The sequence below is a fragment of the Schistocerca cancellata genome, chromosome 4 (genome assembly GCF_023864275.1).
Source record: "Schistocerca cancellata isolate TAMUIC-IGC-003103 chromosome 4, iqSchCanc2.1, whole genome shotgun sequence".
Classification (NCBI taxonomy): Eukaryota; Metazoa; Arthropoda; class Insecta; order Orthoptera; family Acrididae; genus Schistocerca; species Schistocerca cancellata.
The window spans coordinates 726,047,802-726,068,285 of record NC_064629.1 but is presented as its reverse complement, the minus strand read 5'-3'; the positions used below and the strand labels follow the sequence as shown (position 1 = coordinate 726,068,285).

General features: G+C 39.9%; 1 protein-coding gene across 1 annotated transcript in view; it reads left to right on the top strand.

The window, feature by feature from the left end:
* LOC126184408 (CLIP-associating protein 1-like) overlaps positions 1-20,484 on the top strand; it is a 244,920-nt gene that overhangs the window by 192,138 nt on the left and 32,298 nt on the right. Inside the window, 4 exon segments of the mRNA XM_049926792.1 lie at positions 2,402-2,565; positions 3,074-3,386; positions 8,623-8,780; positions 16,268-16,454. Of these exon segments, the coding sequence (XP_049782749.1) occupies positions 2,402-2,565; positions 3,074-3,386; positions 8,623-8,780; positions 16,268-16,454 (822 nt within the window).

Genomic DNA, 20,484 nt, shown 5'->3' with positions numbered 1-20,484 from the left:
AAGTCTTCCGAAGTAAGAGTAATTTCAGGTGTGCCGCAGGGGAGTGTCATAGGACCGTTGCTATTCACAATATACATAAATGACCTGGTGGATGACATCGGAAGTTCACTGAGGCTTTTTGCAGATGATGCTGTGGTGTATCGAGAGGTTGTAACAATGGAAAATTGTACCGAAATGCAGGAGGATCTGCAGCGAATTGACGCATGGTGCAGGGAATGGCAACTGAATCTCAATGTAGACAAGTGTAATGTGCTGCGAATACACAGAAAGATAGATCCTTTATCATTTAGCTACAAAATAGCAGGTCAGCAACTGGAAGCAGTTAATACCATAAATTATCTGGGAGTACGCATTAGGAGTGATTTAAAATGGAATGATCATATAATGTTGATTGTCGGTAAAGCAGATGCCAGACTGAGATTCATTGGAAGAATCCTAAGGAAATGCAATCCGAAAACAAAGGAAGTAGGTTACAGTACGCTTGTTCGCCCACTGCTTGAATACTGCTCAGCAGTGTGAGATCCGTACCAGATAGGGTTGATACAAGACATAGAGAAGATCCAACGGAGAGCAGCGCGCTTCGTTACAGGATCATTTAGTAATCGCGAAAGCGTTACGGAGATGATAGATAAACTCCAGTGGAAGACTCTGCAGGAGAGACGCTCAGTAGCTCGGTACGGGCTTTTGTCAAAGTTTCGAGAACATACCTTCACCGAAGAGTCAAGCAGTATATTGCTCCCTCCTACGTATATCTCGCGAAGAGACCATGAGGATAAAATCAGAGAGATTAGAGCCCACACAGAGGCATACCGACAATCCTTCTTTCCACGAACAATACGAGACTGGAATAGAAGGGAGAACCGATAGAGGTACTGAAGGTACCCTCCGCCACACACCGTCAGGTGGCTTGCGGAGTATGGATGTAGATGTAGATGTATATGGAGGGGGACTGCTCATCATTACAGAGAAACAAACAAATGAACACTCTCACCCTTCCCTACTACTGGGTTCCACCCAGAACTGGAGCTAATGAATCTGTTCTCCACCAAGATTTTGCATACGTCTTGTCACACTCTGAAGTGATAACCCCTCCCACTGTCTGATATTCCAACATGCACACAATGGACACAACATCCTTTTCTTCCCAACTCCACTCTTGCTCCCAATCCCTCTCTATCAGGCTCATATCCTTTCAATAAACTTGCATCCAAAACCTATTCCTTACATCCTCCTCCCACCACCTATTCCAGTCCTGTCACAGGCATCTCCTACCCCATCAGCAGCATGGCCACTTTTGGAAGCAGCTGTACAATCTATGAACTTAGCTGGAACCACTGTGTCACATTCTGTGTGGGTATGATCACCAACTAGCTGTCTGTCTAATTGAATGGCCACTGCCAAACTGTGGTCTAGAGACAGCTGGACCACCTAGTTGCTGAGCATGCTGTCCAACACATTGTGCTTGATCTCAGCGACTGCTTTGCAGTCTCTGACTTGTGGATTCTTCCCACCGACACCAGCTTTTATGAATTGCACACATGAGAACTCTCCGTGCAACATATCCTCCGTCGTGCCGTTGACCTTCACTAATCCCTTTCCCTGCATCTGTCTGTCCTTTTCCCAGCTCCCACTCCAGCCCTGCACACACCTTACATCCTCGCAGAACGTCTGTATAGACCTTTCCCCTTCTCTACTTTTCTCCCCCCCCCCCTTTCTCCCTCCTCAAGCACAATTTCCTGATGCGGCACCTAGTAGCCCACTATCCTGTCCCTACATGCTGCCACAGGCAGCACTAACACCTTCCTCAATACGTAACGTGCTATCCCTCCCCCTCACTGCTCCACACCTCTTTTGTACCCACAACTACCTACCACAACAAATATGCAATAAGGAAAACGTGGTTCCACCATGGACAAACACAGTTTCTCTTGTCTTACTAGCCAAGCGTGTTTCGGAGTTGTTTTCCTATCTTCAGTTGGTTTTATTTATTATCTTATTATTACATATTTGTACTCACAAGTCTCTTTGGTATTTGTAGTACAGCTATAATTATTGGCTTCCATTATGTCATTTTTTGTAGATCTTGTGTTTTCGTGCTTCTGCAGGATGTCTAACTGAAGATGGACAAACTTCACTGAAACGTGGTAGTAAAACAAGAAAAATTGTGTTTGCTGAAGGCAGAACCAAATTTCTCTAATTATATATTAGGAAGCAAGTGCAGACAAAGAAAGAGATTCAACCACAAAATGATCACCACACACATTCCTTTGTCATTTATTTACTAGCTTATTGACTATTTCTTATCACTCTGTTGACAGTTTTCATTTTATCAATTATTTGTTTCTGTTCTGTGTATAATCTTTTGTACTGATATTCTCAAACTGTGCTTTGAATTTTGCAGGTCTTCAGTATGTTTCTGGATACTCTAAATGAACTAATTCTAGCACATAAAGATGATTTACATGATTGGATATACATTCTGCTTACACGTCTCATGAATAAACTTGGTGGAGATTTGCTGGGTTCAATCCAAAATAAAATACACAAGTCATTATCTATTGTAAGGTAAGTGTTATATATTTTAAATTTGCAAAATGTGTTATCTGTTCTGTGTTGAAGTAGGTATTCGGATTTGAGTTTTACATTACTACACAACTTAACAAATTCTGTTGATGTAAGACAATAGTAGCTTTCATATTTTTGCACTTTCATATTCAGAGCCAGCTGGGGAATCTTAGCAGCAGAAAACAAGAAAGAGGTGCAACTACTCATTTGAACTATGAAGGGGAGCTTTATATTGATGCCCCCCCCCCCAACTGTAGCAGTACACAGTTTTATTAAATGTTTTATCTGTGTTTTTAGTCACGCGTTCTCTCCCTCCCTCCCTCCATAATCATCTACAACTATATTTAGTTTGAAAATTTTCCATTATAATATTTTTAAGATGCACATGCAAATTGCCAAAGTGGTGTCAAAGTTTTAAATCTCATTTGGCTGCGTGTGCTGCTGTTTTCTAAGTTTGCTTAATATTTCTAATAATATTGTTTTTATATTTTCTTGCTTTATCCTGTAGGGAATCATTTCCACTGGAACTCCAAATGAATGCAATTATAAGGTTCCTGGTTGATCAGACTCAAACACCCAATTCTAAATTTAAAGTAGCTGTTCTTCAATACTTGGCCCAGCTTGCATCCTATATGGATGCCTCATCCTTTAACCCAGGTGCCCGAGAAGCAGCTGCAGCTTTAGCAAAAGTAATCAGTTGGACAAATGATCAGAAATCAGCTGAAATCAGAAAAGCCGCTCAGAACGCTCTAATTGCATTATTCAACCTGAATACACCTCAGGTGACAATGATTTTGTCATCACTGTCTCCAGATTACCAGGTAAGCATACATTATCAGGAAACACTTTCACTTATACATTGTTTAATTATGTGTAGCTTGAAACTTCACGTAGATTAGCTTGTGTGGTAATTAATAGTGATAATGTTAAGATTTAGGACACTCGATGTTGAGCTGATTATTACTGCAATTCTGTTCAAATTCTGCCTGTGTATGTATAGCATTATGACAAACATTTATACTTGATGCACACTATTTCTGCTATGCTGTGAGCATTGTTTGACTTTTTTTTCCAACTGAGATGACTGTTGTTGTTGTTGTTGTTGTCTTCAGTCCTGAGACTGGTTTGATGCAGCTCTCCATGCTACTCTATCCTGTGCAAGCTTCTTCATCTCCCAGTACCTACTGCAACCTACATCCTTCTGAATCTGCTTAGTGTATTCATCTCTTGGTCTCCCCCTACGATTTTTACCCTCCACGCTGCCCTCCAATACTAAATTGGTGATCCCTTGATGCCTCAGAACATGTCCTACCAACCGATCCCTTCTTCTGGTCAAGTTGTGCCACAAACTTCTCTTCTCCCCAATCCTATTCAATACTTCCTCATTAGTTATGTGATCTACCCATCTAATCTTCAGCATTCTTCTGTAGCACCACATTTCGAAAGCTTCTATTCTCTTCTTGTCCAAACTATTTACCATCCATGTTTCACTTCCATACATGGCTACACTCCATACAAATACTTTCAGAAATGACTTCCTGACACTTAAATCTATACTCGATGTTAACAAATTTCTCTTCTTCAGAAACGCTTTCCTTGCCATTGCCAGTCTACATTTAATATCCTCTCTACTTTGACCATCATCAGTTATTTTGCTCCCCAAATAGCAAAACTCCTTTACTACTTTAAGTGTCTCATTTCCTAATCTAATTCCCTCAGCATCACCCGACTTAATTCGACTACATTCCATTATCCTCGTTTTGCTTTTGTTGATGTTCATCTTATATCCTCCCTTCAAGATACCATCCATTCCGTTCAACTGCTCTTCTAAGTCCTTTGCTGTCTCTGACAGAATTACAATGTCATCGGCGAACCTCAAAGTTTTTATTTCTTCTCCATGGATTTTAATACCTACTCCGAATTTTTCTTTTGTTTCCTTTACTGCTTGCTCAATATACAGATTGAATAACATCGGGGAGAGGCTACAACCCTGTCTTACTCCCTTCCCAACCACTGCTTCCCTTTCATGTCCCTCGACTCTTATAACTGCCATCTGGTTTCTGTACAAATTGTAAATAGCCTTTCACTCCCTGTATTTTACCCCTGTCACCTTTAGAATTTGAAAGAGAGTATTCCAGTCAACATTGTCAAAAGCTTTCTCTAAGTCTATAAATGCTAGAAACGTAGGTTTGCCTTTCCTTAATCTTTCTTCTAAGACAAGTCGTAAGGTCAGTATTGCCTCACGTGTTCCAGTATTTCTACGGAATCCAAACTGATCTTCCCCGAGGTCGGCTTCTACTAGTTTTTCCATTCGTCTGTAAATAATTCGTGTTAGTATTTTGCAGCTGTCGCTTATTAAACTGATTGTTCGGTAATTTTCACATCTGTCAACACCTGCTTTCTTTGGGATTGGAATTATTATATTCTTCTTGAAGTCTGAGGGTATTTCACCTGTTTCATACATCTTGCTCACCAGATGGTAGAGTTTTGTCAGGACTGGCTCTCCCAAGGCCGTCAGTAGTTCCAATGGAATGTTGTCTACTCTGGGGGCCTTGTTTCGACTCAGGTCTTTCAGTGCTCTGTCAAACTCTTCACGCAGTATCGTATCTCCCATTTCATCTTCATCTACATCCTCTTCCATTTCCATAATATTGTCCTCAAGTACATCGCCCTTGTATAGACTCTCTATATACTCCTTCCACCTTTCTGCTTTCCCTTCTTTGCTTAGAACTGGGTTTCCATCTGAGCTCTTGATGTTCATACAAGTGGTTCTCTTATCTCCAAAGGTCTCTTTAATTTTCCTGTAGGCAGTATCTATCTTACCCCTAGTGAGATAAGCCTCTACATCCTTACATTTGTCCTCTAGCCATCCCTGCTTAGCCATTTTGCACTTCCTGTCGATCTCATTTTTGAGACGTTTGTATTCCTTTTTGCCTCCTTCATTTACTGCATTTTTATATTTTCTCCTTTCATCAATTAAATTCAATATTTCTTCTGTTACCCAAGGATTTCTACTAGCCCTCGTCTTTTTACCTACTTGATCCTCTGCTGCCTTCACTACTTCATCCCTCAAAGCTACCCATTCCTCTTCTACTGTATTTCTTTCCCCCATCCCTGTCAATTGTTCCCTTATGCTCTCCCTGAAACTCTGTACAACCTCTGGTTCTTTCAGTTTATCCAGGTCCCATCTCCTTAAATTCCCACCTTTTTGCAGTTTCTTCAGTTTTAATCTACAGGTCATAACCAATAGATTGTGGTCAGAGTCCACATCTACCCCTGGAAATGTCTTACAATTTAAAACCTGGTTCCTAAATCTCTGTCTTACCATTATATAATCTATCTGATACCTTTTAGTATCTCCAGGGTTCTTCCATGTGTACAACCTTCTATCATGATTCTTAAACCAAGTGTTAGCTATGATTAAGTTGTGCTCTGTGCAAAATTCTACCAGGCGGCTTCCTCTTTCATTTCTTAGCCCCAATCCATATTCACCTACTACGTTTCCGTCTCTCCCTTTTCCTACACTCGAATTCCAGTCACCCATGACTATTAAATTTTCGTCTCCCTTCACTATCTGAATAATTTCTTTTATTTCATCATACATTTCTTCAATTTCTTCGTCATCTGCAGAGCTAGTTGGCATATAAACTTGTACTACTGTAGTAGGTGAGGGCTTCGTATCTTTCTTGGCCACAATAATGCGCTCACTATGCTGTTTGTAGTAGCTTACCCGCATTCCTATTTTCCTATTCATTATTAAACCTACTCCTGCATTACCCCTATTTGACTTTGTGTTTATAACCTTGTAGTCACCTGACCAGAAGTCTTGTTCCTCCTGCCACCGAACTTCACTAATTCCCACTATATCTAACTTCAACCTATCCATTTCTCTTTTTAAATTTTCTAACCTACCTGCCCGATTAAGGGATCTGACATTCCACGCTCCGATCCGTAGAACGCCAGTTTTCTTTCTCCTGATAACGACATCCTCCTGAGTAGTCCCCGCCCGGAGATCCGAATGGGGGACTATTTTACCTCCGGAATATTTTACCCAAGAGGACGATATCATCATTTAATCATACAGTAAAGCTGCATGCCCTCGGGAAAACTTACGGCGGTAGTTTCCCCTTGCTTTCAGCCGTTCGCAGTACCAGCACAGCAAGGCCGTTTTGGTTATTGTTACAAGGCCAGATCAGTCAATCATCCAGACTGTTGCCCTTGCAACTACTGAAAAGGCTGCTGCCCCTCTTCAGGAACCACACGTTTGTCTGGCCTCTCAACAGATACCCCTCCGTTGTGGTTGTTCCTACAGTACGGCTATCTGTATCGCTGAGGCACGCAAGCCTCCCCACCAACGGCAAGGTCCATGGTTCATGGGGGGGACTGAGATGACTATTTTTGTGAAAACCATCAGTGAACATTGTGTTAATACATTGCCAGTATAATAATGTCATGTGACGAGGGCCTCCCGTCGGGTAGACTGTTCGCCTGGTGCAAGTCTTTCGAGTTGATGCCACTTCAGCGACTTGCGTGTCGATGTGGATGAAATAATGATGATGATTAGGACAACACAACACCCGGTCCCTGAGCGGAGAAAACCTCCGACCCAGCCGGGAATCGAACCCGGACCCTTTGGATTGACATTCTGTCGCACTGACCACTCAGCTACCGGGGGCGGACATTGCCAGTTATTGTACTTTCTGTAATTTTGTGTTGTATGAAACATCTTGATTCCTGCAGTGATTCAAGCAACAATGTAGAAATCTTTTTTACCATTACATTTATATTTGGCAAGCCACAAATCATGCATGGCAGGTTTTACTTATCACTAGTATCACTAGTATCACTTCCACCTGCCCCACCTTGTTCACAATCAAGTTTAATATGATGTGGGAGAAGAATGAGACCCCCACCACTTGTCTGTTACCTCCAGTAATTGTTTGTTGCTGACTCCAGTGACAATGTCGAAGTCAAAGCTCAGTGTTCTGCTCTCCCGGCCTTTTTTGTCAGCTCTCCTGACCTTGGAGCCACTACTTCTCACTCCAGTAGCTCCTCAGTTGGTATCATGAAGCTGAGTGCTCCCCATTTCAGTCCTCATACTAAGGAAAAATCCCAGCAGTACCAGAAATTGAACCCAAGTTGTCCACATAGCAGCCAGAGCTATCGAGATAGACACCAGGGCAATATGATCAACACAGTTTATAGTAGTATGTTACGAGAATTTTCTAGAAAAACACATTACACAAAATTATTTTGTTCCATAGTTAAAGAGGTTCAGAAAGATGGAGACAAGTTCTTTACTAAAGGCAGTAATCTCTAAGTTCATTACTATTGATCAAACGCAGTCCTAAGAAATCAAACCAAAATTATGCCATTTATTACATAATGATATTACACATGTACACAATTTATACCTGAGAAGAACAGTGTTGTGTTTTATGCAAAACTTTAACATTTTTTGCTCATCTCTCATTTTTTTGTTTCTTTTCATTTCCCCCTCCCTCCACCAAATAATTGTATTTTTTCCCATTAAATAGTGAAATATTGCTGAAATGTTCAATCTAATTTGTAATCAACTGTCCTTAACTGTCGTTGAATCCTATGTTCTACACTCCTGCTTGAAAATATAATACATATAAATTAAACAGTGGCCAATATGTGCTTCAACAATTGGTCAGTTTTGTATCCTCATGTTTCTGGCCTCACACCTTAATGTGGTCTTTGAACTTTGTTTGGATTAGAATACAGTGTGCAATTAAATGGTTTGCTAGTGTATCAATTGTCATGTGAGTGAGCTATGAAGTAGTAGACAGTTCATTCAAGTCCATCACATGAAATGTGTAATAGAAGTAAAACTCAGTCACTAACAGTATCATCACTGTTGTTATCAGTAGTAGTAGTATAACTTTTAGTTGTAGTGGTGGTGGTGGTTCTGGTTGTAGTTGGAGGAGGATAAAGAGAGTTGTAGAACTAGAGAGATTAAATTTGAATCATGTGAGAAATGTTAATGTAAGTACACTTTGACAATAGCAAAATCAAATGCATTTAATTGTACAGGAAACAGCAGCAAGCCTTGTAAATAGCCATGTAAGGCGCAGTAGCACGGGAAGTTCGCCCCCATCACCATCACCACATGTTCAGTCTCCAGCAACTCCACAGTCTAGGCCTTCTCTGGAGATGGATGAGGGAAGTCTCAATCCAGAAGAAGTGTACAGGTAACTAGAACCTCTTTTGTTGACATTTCTTTGTTCTGAGTCTATGAAGCCTTAATTATTATTTATTTATTCAAATCAGAAACAAAACCATACATGGTTATTACCATTAAAAACAAATGAAAGAATAACTGCTCTTTAGTTTCACTCAGACTCTCAAACAGATCTTCTTCCATGCAAGGTGCAGGCCACAGTTGGTAATCCAGTAGATGCTCCAAGTTCTGTGGTAATTGCAAAAGGTAGAAAAGGAAAAAGATGGTGCATGGCTAGCCCACCATTCGTAGCTATAAATGCCTAATTTTGATTGAAAACATTGCTGGCCAGAGTGACCTTACAGTTCTAGGCGCTACAGTCTGGAACCGAGCGACCGCTACGGTCGCAGGTTCGAATCCTGCCTCGGGCATGGATGTGTGTGCTGTCCTTAGGTTAGTTAGGTTTAATTAGTTTGAAGTTCTAGGCGACTGATGACCTCAGAAGTTAAGTCGCATAGTGCTCAGAGCAATTTGATTGAAAACATTGTGTGTTGATTGACCAGTACCATGTAAAGCAGCTTGTGTGCTTTGAATTAGAAATGAACAAGATTTTGAGAAGTGCTATGAGAGATCTACAGAAAAGTAAATGACTGAAAAACCCCTAAACTTTTGGCAAGAACTTTCAACAATACTTGCTTTTGATTTATTCCTTTATTTTCTCATTCATTTCAGTACTCCCTCTTCGTCTTTACTCCTCTTCATTGAGTTTCATTTTTAATGTGTGAATAATAACCACTGGTTTTGTTTCTTCTGTGATATTCATAGTGCTTAACAGAAATAAGCAAATTTTTCAATTTTACCTGTAGTCTTCAGAATGTATTTTTATGATACTAGTAATAACAAATCTCTGTGGCGAGTGTCCATTGAGATGAAGCATTGTGTAAATTAAAACTGTTTTCTGGGCTAGAAATACATTTCCACATTTCACATAATGTAGCACTACTACACAAGATGTTGCATTGTTATGTAAGAACTTCGTAAAGTTTGTTCAACATGTCATCCCACACTAAGACCATTGCGAAACAAGAGTGGCACATTGTCAGAACAGAATTCAGGTCCCAGTTTTCCTGCAGACGCGGTTGCGCTACGTTACGAATAACAGATGTAACATACTGTGTGAGTGAAATAGCACGGTAACTGGAGACGTCCTCCAAAGTTGAAGTACATGCAACAGTAAGATCGTTGCAGGCAAAACATGTACTTCTCGTAATTCCCAAAGTGATAATTCACCACTCACCCAATGTACAAAATACTCTGGCCCATTCTTATGACACAGCTACTCTTAACCCTGGCCACATGTGTCATACTCTTGTGGAAGACAAAATTTCTAAATATGTCCAGTGCACCACATCACATCGTATTCAAGACCTATCACCTGTGAAAGCAGTCATGTTATTTACTGCTCCATTGTAACTTTTATGTGGATATGATTACCTACCAGTTATCTACCCGAATGAATGGCCACTGTGAAAATGTGTCCAAGAGCAGAGTTAACCACCCAGTTGTGGAACACACTGCTGAGCACAACATGCTCGATGTCAGTGGCTGCTGAACAATCCATGTCCCTCCTCCCCCAATGTCAGCTTCTCTGTACTGCATAGACAGACAATGTCCTTATACATCCTTCTATCCTTCAGTCCTCTTGGCTTATCCTGTCATGTTACTGCACCTCCCTCCCAGCTGTCAGCCACCCTCACCACCAACCCTTCCTCCTCTTCCCCACCAACCCTTCCCCCTCTCCACCTTCTTTTTCCCTTTCCTTACTAGACCTGATACAACCCCTTGCCCAAGTCGAGCTGCAGTGCCAGTACATGTAGTTGGGCGGTACAGTATACACCTGCAGGTGTATGTATATGTGTATTCTGCACTAGTTAGCTTTGTAGACAGACATCGTCCAAGCTCAGCAACATTGTTAGTCTTGTTTTTGTGCCTTCAATCACTCGACACCAGAACTATACGGTGAGATGTTAGCTTTACCCATTTCAGTATTTATATTGCACCAAGGAATTTCCGTTACATGTAGCACAAGTTTAAAACATTTGAGTGGAATGTAGTTCAAACTCCTTTTTGGTTATTCTGATTTGGATTTCTTGTAAATCTCTTGCGGCAGAGGATTTTAACCTAATTGGTCCTGCTCTTTCCCACCCACACCTGGAGGGGTTTGAAATTTTGTAACCCTATTTAAAATGCAGTGCAGTATCACATGTCAGTGTAAAATACATTTAAGACTACAGATTCAAAACGATTCACAAAATCAAATTTTTCATTTCCTATTTTTCTAGGAATCTGTATCTGAATGTCTTCAGAGCTGAAAATCACAGTTTATGAACATTTCAAAATAAATTTATTGCCTTTTGGCTTTCTCTGTTACTTGTCCTTGGAGTTACATACAAATATTTTTAGAGTTCAGAGATCAAGTATAAACAGTGTTACAAGCTTTTCACTTTGACATTGGTTCTTACAGGTAACCAGAATGAATTGGTGTGAACAATTTCAAATTATTGTGAAGCTAAATTCAAACTTACAGATGATCATGTCTGTTTTCAGAACAGACTCCCCCCACCCCCCCATCCCCTTACAGTCATCCCAATGTTGGTAAATATAATAGTTAGTCATTATGAAAGTTCTGTTTAAAGTATTACAGTATCTTTTAAATACATTTTGTGACAACCCAAAGAAGAATTGTAATTCTGCATTGCATGAATGTCCCTGAGACATAGAACTGATACAATCCATCCAAAAGATATTGGGAAGCAGAACTGTCATTCAGCAGTTCTGTTGATGAATTAGGCACATTTTGCAAATTTTTGTGAGCAGAGGAAAAATATTATTTTAAAAATGAAGCATTCAGCAGCTATGTTTCAGCCCAAAGTGAAAATCAAACTATAATGGTGTACTCTGAGGTGACAGAAGTCATGGGATAGCGATATGCACATATATATATATGCACATGGCAGTAGTGTTGGGTCCACGAGGTACGGAGGTATGGCGGTAGTATCGGGTCCACAGGGTAGGAAAGGGCTGTGTATAGACAGAGGTGTCTTTTGCATCCAGATGATTTATGTGGAAATGTTTCTGAATGTGACTGTGGCCTCATGATGGGAATTGACAGACTGTGAGCGCCAAATGGTAGTTGGAGTTAGATGTCCTGGGGCATTCCATTTTGGAAATCATTAGCAAATTCACTATTCAAAGATCCACAGTGTCAAGAGGGTGCTGAGCAGCAGTGTTTGTGTAGAGTTGTCAGTGCTGACAGGCAAGCAACACTGCAAGAAATAACCACAGAAATCAATGTGGGACATACGATGAACGTGTCCATTAAGACAGCACAACAAAATTTGGCATTAATGGGCTAAGGCAGCAGACAACTGATTAGAGTGCCTTTGCTAGCAGCACGTCATCACAATCATCGTGTCTTCTGGACTCGTGACCATTCCAGTTGGGCCCTAGATTATTGGAAAACAGTGACCTGATTAGATGAGTCTCAATTTCAGCTGATGAAAGCCGATTGTAGGGTTTGAGTGTGACAGAGACCCAGCAAAGCTATGGACCTGTATTGTCAACAAGGCCCTACAAGGTTGCTTTGTAATGAGGTGGGCTATGCGTACATGGAATGGACTGGGTCCTCCAGTCCAACTGAACCAATAATTGACAGGGAATGGTTGTGTTACGAGACTATTTGCAGTCGCCCATGGGCTTGATGTTCCGAAACAACAATGAAATTTTCATGGTTGACAGTGCGCCATGACGCCAGGCCACAGTTGTTTGTTCTTGGTTTGAAGAACAGTCTGGAAAATTTGAGCGAATGATTCGGCCAACCAGATAGCCTGACACGAATCCCATTGAGCATTTATGGAACATAATCAGCAAATCAGTTCATGCACAGAATCCTGCAGTGGCGACACTTTCGCAATTATAAATGGCTATAGAGGCAGCATGGCTCAGTATTTCTGCAGGGGATTTCCAACAACCTGCAGGTCGAGTTGCTGCACTACAACAGGCAAAAAAAAAAAAAAAAAAAAAAAAAAAAGGTCCAATACGATATTAGAAAGTATCCCACTACTTTTGTCACCTCAATTTAATATCAAGTTCCAGAGTTTTCAACTGGGTGAGCTTGTCAAATAAGTGCTGGAAATAGCTGTATTTTGCCCAGATACATTTATATGTGTGATATCTACTAACTAATGTGTGTTGCACAAACTGATTGTTGTGATCATATCAGTGAAAACAAGTTTATTACTCTCTTTTTGTTCGGGAGGACGACGGTTCAATCCCGTCTCCGGCCATCCTGATTTAGGTTTTCCGTGATTTCCCTAAATCGCTACAGGCAAATGCCGGGATGGTTCCTTTGACAGGGCACGGCCAATTTCCTTCCCTATCCTTCCCTCACCCGAGCTTGCGCTCCGTCTCTAATGACCTCGTTGTCGACGGGACGTTAAACACTAATATCCTCCTCCTCTCTTTTTGTCACTATTCAAAAGATCCAATTTTTTACCGTGTGTAATCATTAGTATGAATATTGACAACCATATATTGAAATTTCATTTCCTCTGTTGTGTCTTCAGTCTTCTTACGAAGCAGACATGCTTTACCTTTTGTGTGGGATGTTTGTTACAGTTATTTACTGACATGCATTGGGGTGTTTTTCCGCTCTTCCAGAGAATCTTTTAAGTGTAGCTTTTGAAATCCCTAGATGGTTATGCAATGTCTATAGAACATTTTCCATAGAAATTGGAAGGTAGTACTTACATACATGCAGGAAGATAAGAGCTAAAACTAGCAGTGTTTCGCAAGTGTTGACCATTTTGTATAGATTAACTAAAACGAGAACCAGTTTGGCACAGGTGTCACTGTTCCGGAGTGTACATGTCCATGTGTAAATTTGTGTGTTCTTCATTGACTCACAAACCACTGATGTGGGTGATGGCAATAGTATTACCTAATTGACCCTGTAGGTTAGTTTCCACACATTTGCATCAGTTGGAAACAGCACACACTGGGAATACAAGGGTTTGTAAAGTACTATGTGTTGTGTTCCTACCATGACTGAAAGCAGTTTTCATGGCTATAGGGTGGACACTAATACTGGCAGTTATTAGAACCAGGAAGAACAGATAAGCAGTCGATATCATCCTTTTTAGACAGAGGTGACATCATTTAGTTCCAGTATGATGAACGTAGAGGATTTATGGGCAAAGTTTAAACGGATTGTAAATTACACTGTGGAGAAATGTGTGCCGAGTAAATGGATTAAGCAAGCAAAAGACCCACCTTCATTTAGCAACGAAATTCAGAAAAGTCTGAGAGAGCAAAGGCTATTGCACTCTTGATTCAAAAGAGACTGTGCAAATGATGACAGGAAAAAGTTAGTAGAAATTTGTGCAGCTATAAAAAGTTTGATGTGCGTGGCATACAAAGTCTACCACCTCCATACCTTAGCAAAAGATCTTGACGAGAACGCCAACAATTCTGGTCCTACATAAAATCATGTAGCATATCTAAGGCTTCTATCTAGGCACTCATTGATAAGTCTGGTGTATTTATAGTGAATCTCTTGTTTGCACGAAGTCCCAAGTGGCTGGAATTTGTGCAAGTGACTCCTGTATATGACAAGGGTAAAAGAACGTACTGAAAAACTTACAGACCAATATCCTTAACATCAGTGTGCTGCAGAAATCTTGAACATATTCTTATTTCAAATATAATAAATTTCCTCCAGACTGAAGAGATTTTGTCCACAAATTAGCATGGTTTTAGGAAGCATCCCTCATGAGAGCTCAGCTTGCCCTTTTCTCATGTGATATCCTGCAAACTATGGATGAAGGGCAACTAGCAGATTCCATAGTCCCAGATTTCTGAAAAGCATTTGATGCAGTGCACCACTACAGACTATTAACGAAGGTATGAGCATACTGAATAGGTTTCCAAATATGTGGGTGGCACAAACACTTCTTAAATAACAGAAGCCAGTGTGTTGTCCTCGATGGCGAGTATTCATCAGAGAAAAAGTTATTGCCAGGAGTGCCCCAGGGAATTGTGCTGGACCGCTTTTATTTTCTATATACACAAATGATCTGTGGACATGGTCAGTGGAAATTTAGGGCTGTTTGCTAATGACACTGTGACGTATGGGAAGGATACAAGTTGGCTTAGACAAAATTTCTAGTTGGTGTGATAATAGCAGTTTGCTCTAAATGTAGAAAAATTTAAGTTATAGCAGATGAGTAGGAGAAACAAACCCTTAATGTTCTAATGTAGCATTAGTAGTGTGCTACTTGACACAGTCACATCGATTAAATGTGTAGGCGCAACGGTGCAAAGTGATGTAAAATGTAACGAGCGCAAAGGGCAGTAGTAGGAAAGGCGAGTGAGTGACTTGAATTTATTGGGAGAATTTTAGGAAAGTGTGGTTCACCTGTAGAAGAGACCACATATAGGACACAAGTGTGACTCCACAGAACAACCACAGAAATACAGAATTATAGTTTTGTTGATGGCCTCAGTTCTGTGAAAATGCTGGATAAAGAACGAGAAACTACATCACATGATTCTGGCATCAGTCAGATGTCATGCAGTATGGAGAAATTAGAAGAACAAATGGAACTGCTTTGAGTATTTGAGGTCCGCATCAGGTTGCATTAAAAGAAAACTTTGATGCAATTCAAAGGCAAGCTGCTAGTTACCGGTAGGTTCGAACAACACGCAAGTGTTACGGAGACACTTTGGAAACTCAAATGTGGGTACATGCAGGGAAGACAACATTCTTTTCAAGGAACACCATTGAGAAAATCTGGAGAACTGGTGTTGGAAGCAGACTGTAGAATGAGTTAACTGCCGCCAACATACACTGCATGCAAGGACCATGTAGGGAAGATGCAAGAAATTAAGGCTCGTGCAGAGTCATACAAATACTTGTTGTAGCACTCTGTTTGCTAGTGGAACAGAAAAGGAAGTGACTATTAGTGGTACAGGGCATCCTCTGTCAAGCACTGTTTGGTGGCTTGCTGAGTGCATATGTAGAGGTAGATGTAGAAGGCAAGTAAAATGTGTAGAATAATGACTAAGGTGGTCTGTATGCCATGTATTAGGTCTCTGTAAGAAACAAAGGAAAGTGATGCCGTGGTTGAGGTGTTCACCTCACCTTCAGGAGTGGGCTTTGTGTTCCTATCCCACAAACTTGATGATTTGCATTTTTCATTGTTTTTTTTTTTAATAATTGCAGATAAATGCCAGAATGGTTCCTTAAACAGTCCATGGTTACTTTCCTTTTAATCCTCTTCTAGCTGGTTTAGTATCCCTCTTGAACTCCAACCCTCCTACATGAGTGGTCTGCAAGTAACGATTTACATAAATAGCAGGTCGGTATTTAATTTTTTTTTTAAATCAATATACTGCGGGGTTTCTACCTTTCAAATTTATTTTCTAACTTTCTGTTAATTAGGAATCTTTGTTTTGCAGGTCACTCCACAGAACAACCACAGAAATACAGAATTATAGTTTTGATGGTGGCCTCAGTTCTGTGAAAATGCTGGATAAGGAACGAGAAACTACATCACATGATTCTGGCATCAGTCAGATGTCGTGCGGTATGGAGAAATTAGAAGAACAAATGGAACATCTTCTGTCAATTAGTAGAGAACCTACAGTAAGTATTTAATAACTAACTCAAAGTTCTGAGCTTTATTAGAGATATTGTTCGATGACTGGATGGATAAATAGAAAATTTGCTTCAGCCAGATTAGTAGAACCAGTGACACACAATACACAATGGAAACAAGAAATATCCCAGTCTGTGAAGCATATTGTGTGGAATAGCATACCTTATCAGGAAACTTTAAGATACAGTTCCAGTTTAGTGTGTGAAATGACTTAAGTTGCACAGTTGTAGTCACTTTACTATCAAATGGGACTTCTGTTAGTAACTCAGTGGAATCCTTTCTGGTAGTGCAGGCGCACAGCAGTGGCAACTCCCAGGGAGGCAGCTATAGCTGTGCAATTTTCCTGCTCTGCAAAGCAGTTCATTTGTAACAGCTGTGTGCAGTTGGAAGTACTGTCATTGCAGCTTGTCTTAGTCTGTGGCAGCTCAAAATGAATGATTCACAACCCATCGAATTAGCATGAGAACATCAAAGCTTGTTTATCTCCAAACACTATGAATACAAACATAGCAGTAGTGGTTGGTGTTGTTGTAGTTGAGAATATGTCAGTACAGATCATTTCACTGAATTCCTTCGTGGTGCATCTTTATTAGAGTTTTTTGTGGTTCCTACTTGGAACATATCCTACAATGAATCTGAAAACCTAAATCCCTGGGTGATGAGCTATTAACAGTCAAACTAGATTAGTATAACCAGTCCTAATATGGATTTTGATCTGCACTAAAAAACACTACTGAAGCCTACATATCTTAATGGCAGAACTGAAAATATCTTTAAAAACTATGGAGGAAAGGCATCTGATGTCTCTTAAGACATACTCAGTATACACTGACGACACAAAACATTAGGATCACTGCCCACCATGAGACTGAATGACACCTGCTTGTGGTGTAGGCATGTGATACAGTAAGGAAAGTATATCAGTGGAGAGCAGAGGTGAAAGGGGAAGCGTTTTAGTGACAATATTATCTGCAAATTGGGAAATCCACTAACATTAACAACTTTCACAGTGAAGTTCGTTGGCTGTTCATGTGCTGCTACCATGAGTATGTATGGAAGGTGGTTGAAGGATAGTGAAACCATGAGTAGTGGTTGGTGTTGTTGTAGTTGAGAATATGTCAGTACAGATCATTTCACTGAATTCCTTCGTGGTGCATCTTTATTAGAGTTTTTTGTGGTTCCTACTTGGAACATATCCTACAATGAATCTCCGAACATAGAGGTTGGAGGCTTGCCCACTTTGTAAACCAGGGTAGACAGTGATACATGCAAATCTGACTACAGAGTACAATGCTTCTGTAGATATGTGTGTTTTGGAGCACACCTTTGATGACCCCATGTTGACTCAACGAGATCATCAAGTTTGGACCGTAGATCATTGCAAGTGTGTCAACTGATTAAATGAATCACATTTCTTGTTACACCAGGTCAAAGGTTGTATTCTAGCATGCCACCGTCCAGGTGAACAGCTGCTTGAAATATGCAGTTGTCATAGTTCATTTTTGTATATGATCAGGCGCGTGTGTACACGGCTGCTTACACACACACACACACACACACACACACACACACACACACACAAACCACTTTTATAAGAAAAACTTGCATGTATGTGTATGATACTTCCATGCCTTCTGTTTGATACCACATATCATGAGAAATAGGCCTGAATTATTATTGAATGCTAACGACCTCTCAGTTATGGTGGCCGCGTCCTTTGCTGGCCTGATGGTATTCAAAAACAATGTTTTGACACACATTTTATGGAAAAAAGGTGTTTTTCTATTGGTAAGTTCATTGGGAGTAGGACCATTGTATATTTGGCAAAGAATATTGTTTACAGTGCCAGGTTAGAAATACCATATTAATGTCCATATCAATTTCATTGACACTTGTTTTCAGACTGCAGGCAAAGAATATGTAGCAATTTCTAACATGCAGAAGAAAAAGTAAGAGCTTTAACGAATTTTTCCCTCTTTCCTGCCCACAAATGAGCTGTGGTATTTGCAACATTTCTCTGATTTTGGCTCTCTAATGCTGCTAAGTGAAGGAAATTATTTCATTAAACATGTGTATAGGTAAAGCAATGTTTTGTGGTTTGACAGTGTGACCACTGATGTGAATAAAAATGTCATTAATAATCACCTTTCAAAGAGATCAATCTAAAATGCTTGTAGACCTAATGTAACACTATGAAATACAACTACATAAATCAAGAGTACACTTGCAGTGGCGTGCTATTGATTGCTGAGAGTGCAGGTTCCTAAAGGCAAGTTCCTTTATATGCAGTGATCCAATTCAGGTGTTTTATGGACAACTAATGTCAGTGTTTTAAGATGCCAGTCAATACCCCTCCTCATTTATATTTTCATGTATGTCCCAAATTTTCCATTGTCACAAACAACATGGAAAGGACCATTACTATCTGCCAACACCATCACTGCCAATTATCTGCATCCAGTGTGTTGCGTCTACTCAGTCATGCAGTGCCTTCAGTAGATATGGGTGTAACTGCCTAAACAAGTGACTACAAGATATCTACTGCTGTGCTTCAGTGAGTGTAATAAGTTAAACTTAATCCCTTGAAAATGAGCTTCTATATCACTGTTGGCTGCCAATTATCAGCATGACCTTCCTTGACATTACCCTTTTTCCTGACTTTCAACAGTTGACTGGCATCTTTGAACAAATATGTTTGTTGTCACATGAAAGTTGATCTGTATCATTACATGAAATGTTAATCTTCAAGAAACATCAGTCTCAAAATATTTCCCCAATTCCATTGCAATACTCAAAGGATTGTTATAGGTAGGAGGCTACACACGTCAGGTTATAACCAACTAGGTACACTTCCATCGTGGATGTACTCCACTTAGATTTTCGTATAGCCACAAAACCATTTTTGTGCAAGATAATTGTTCTTTTATACTTTAAATTATTTCTTTTAACACTGTCCCAAATATTTATAGTTCCTTCTGAAATATCCATCATTTACAACATCAGATGCAGTACTTAGATACATATGAATATTAAAAAATACTTTTTCTGTTCTGTAAAAACATTCATATTTTTCGTAATATTTAAGAAAAACAAATTCATTATATGATATGGAAGAGGTCTTAAGGGAAATTCTCCTCAGTTACTTGAGTCTTTGAAAATGGTAATTGGTATTAAATAGACAGTTATGGGGACACATGAAACAAAAGTTAGGCTAAAGTAACGCTTTGTTTGGAAATAATTGTTGTATTTACAAATGATTGCTTTGTTTACTTATAAGTAGAAGGTTTTGAAGTTGACACCAATTTTCCACATTTGCCTATGCTAGAGTATCATAATAACATTAATTTTTTCCTTACAAGGGTAGTTAGTTCACACAATCACAACGAGATGTCTGTACTCTGGGTAGAAATCTGTGATGTGGCGTCTCTTTGTTGTTGTTCCCATGTAGTAAAATGTGAGGATAGAAAAAAAAATTTTGATTTGTTATTAAGTACTTCATAAAGGGAGGTATGAAAGCAAAGGAAATTCATGCCAATTTTCAGAACACACAGGGAGACTGTGCATCTTAATTTTCAACTATTGCCAAGTGAAGAAATGAGTTTAAGTTTGGTCAAGACAGCTTAGATGATGATCCACTGTTTCAGATGTGCCACCATTTCAGAAATTACAGCAATAGTGCGTAGAATGCTCATGGAGGATCATCGATTGAAAGTGCAAGAAATTGCTGAAGCTTTAAGGATGTTATCTGAATGGGCACATCACATTTTAACAGTGGAATTGGGATATATGAAAATGATCTGCTGGACGAGTGCCTTGGCTCGTAATGCAGGTCCAGAAATGTCTTAGAATGAAAATGTCTAAATATTGTTTGACCCTGTTCATAGCACTACTAAACCCCAGACACGAGACAACCATCAGAGCAGTAGAGACTTGTTGATTCACCACCACCGAAGAAAGCAAAAGCAATACAGTTGGGTGGTACGGTCATGTTGTCAGTTTTCTAGGATCCAAAAGGGA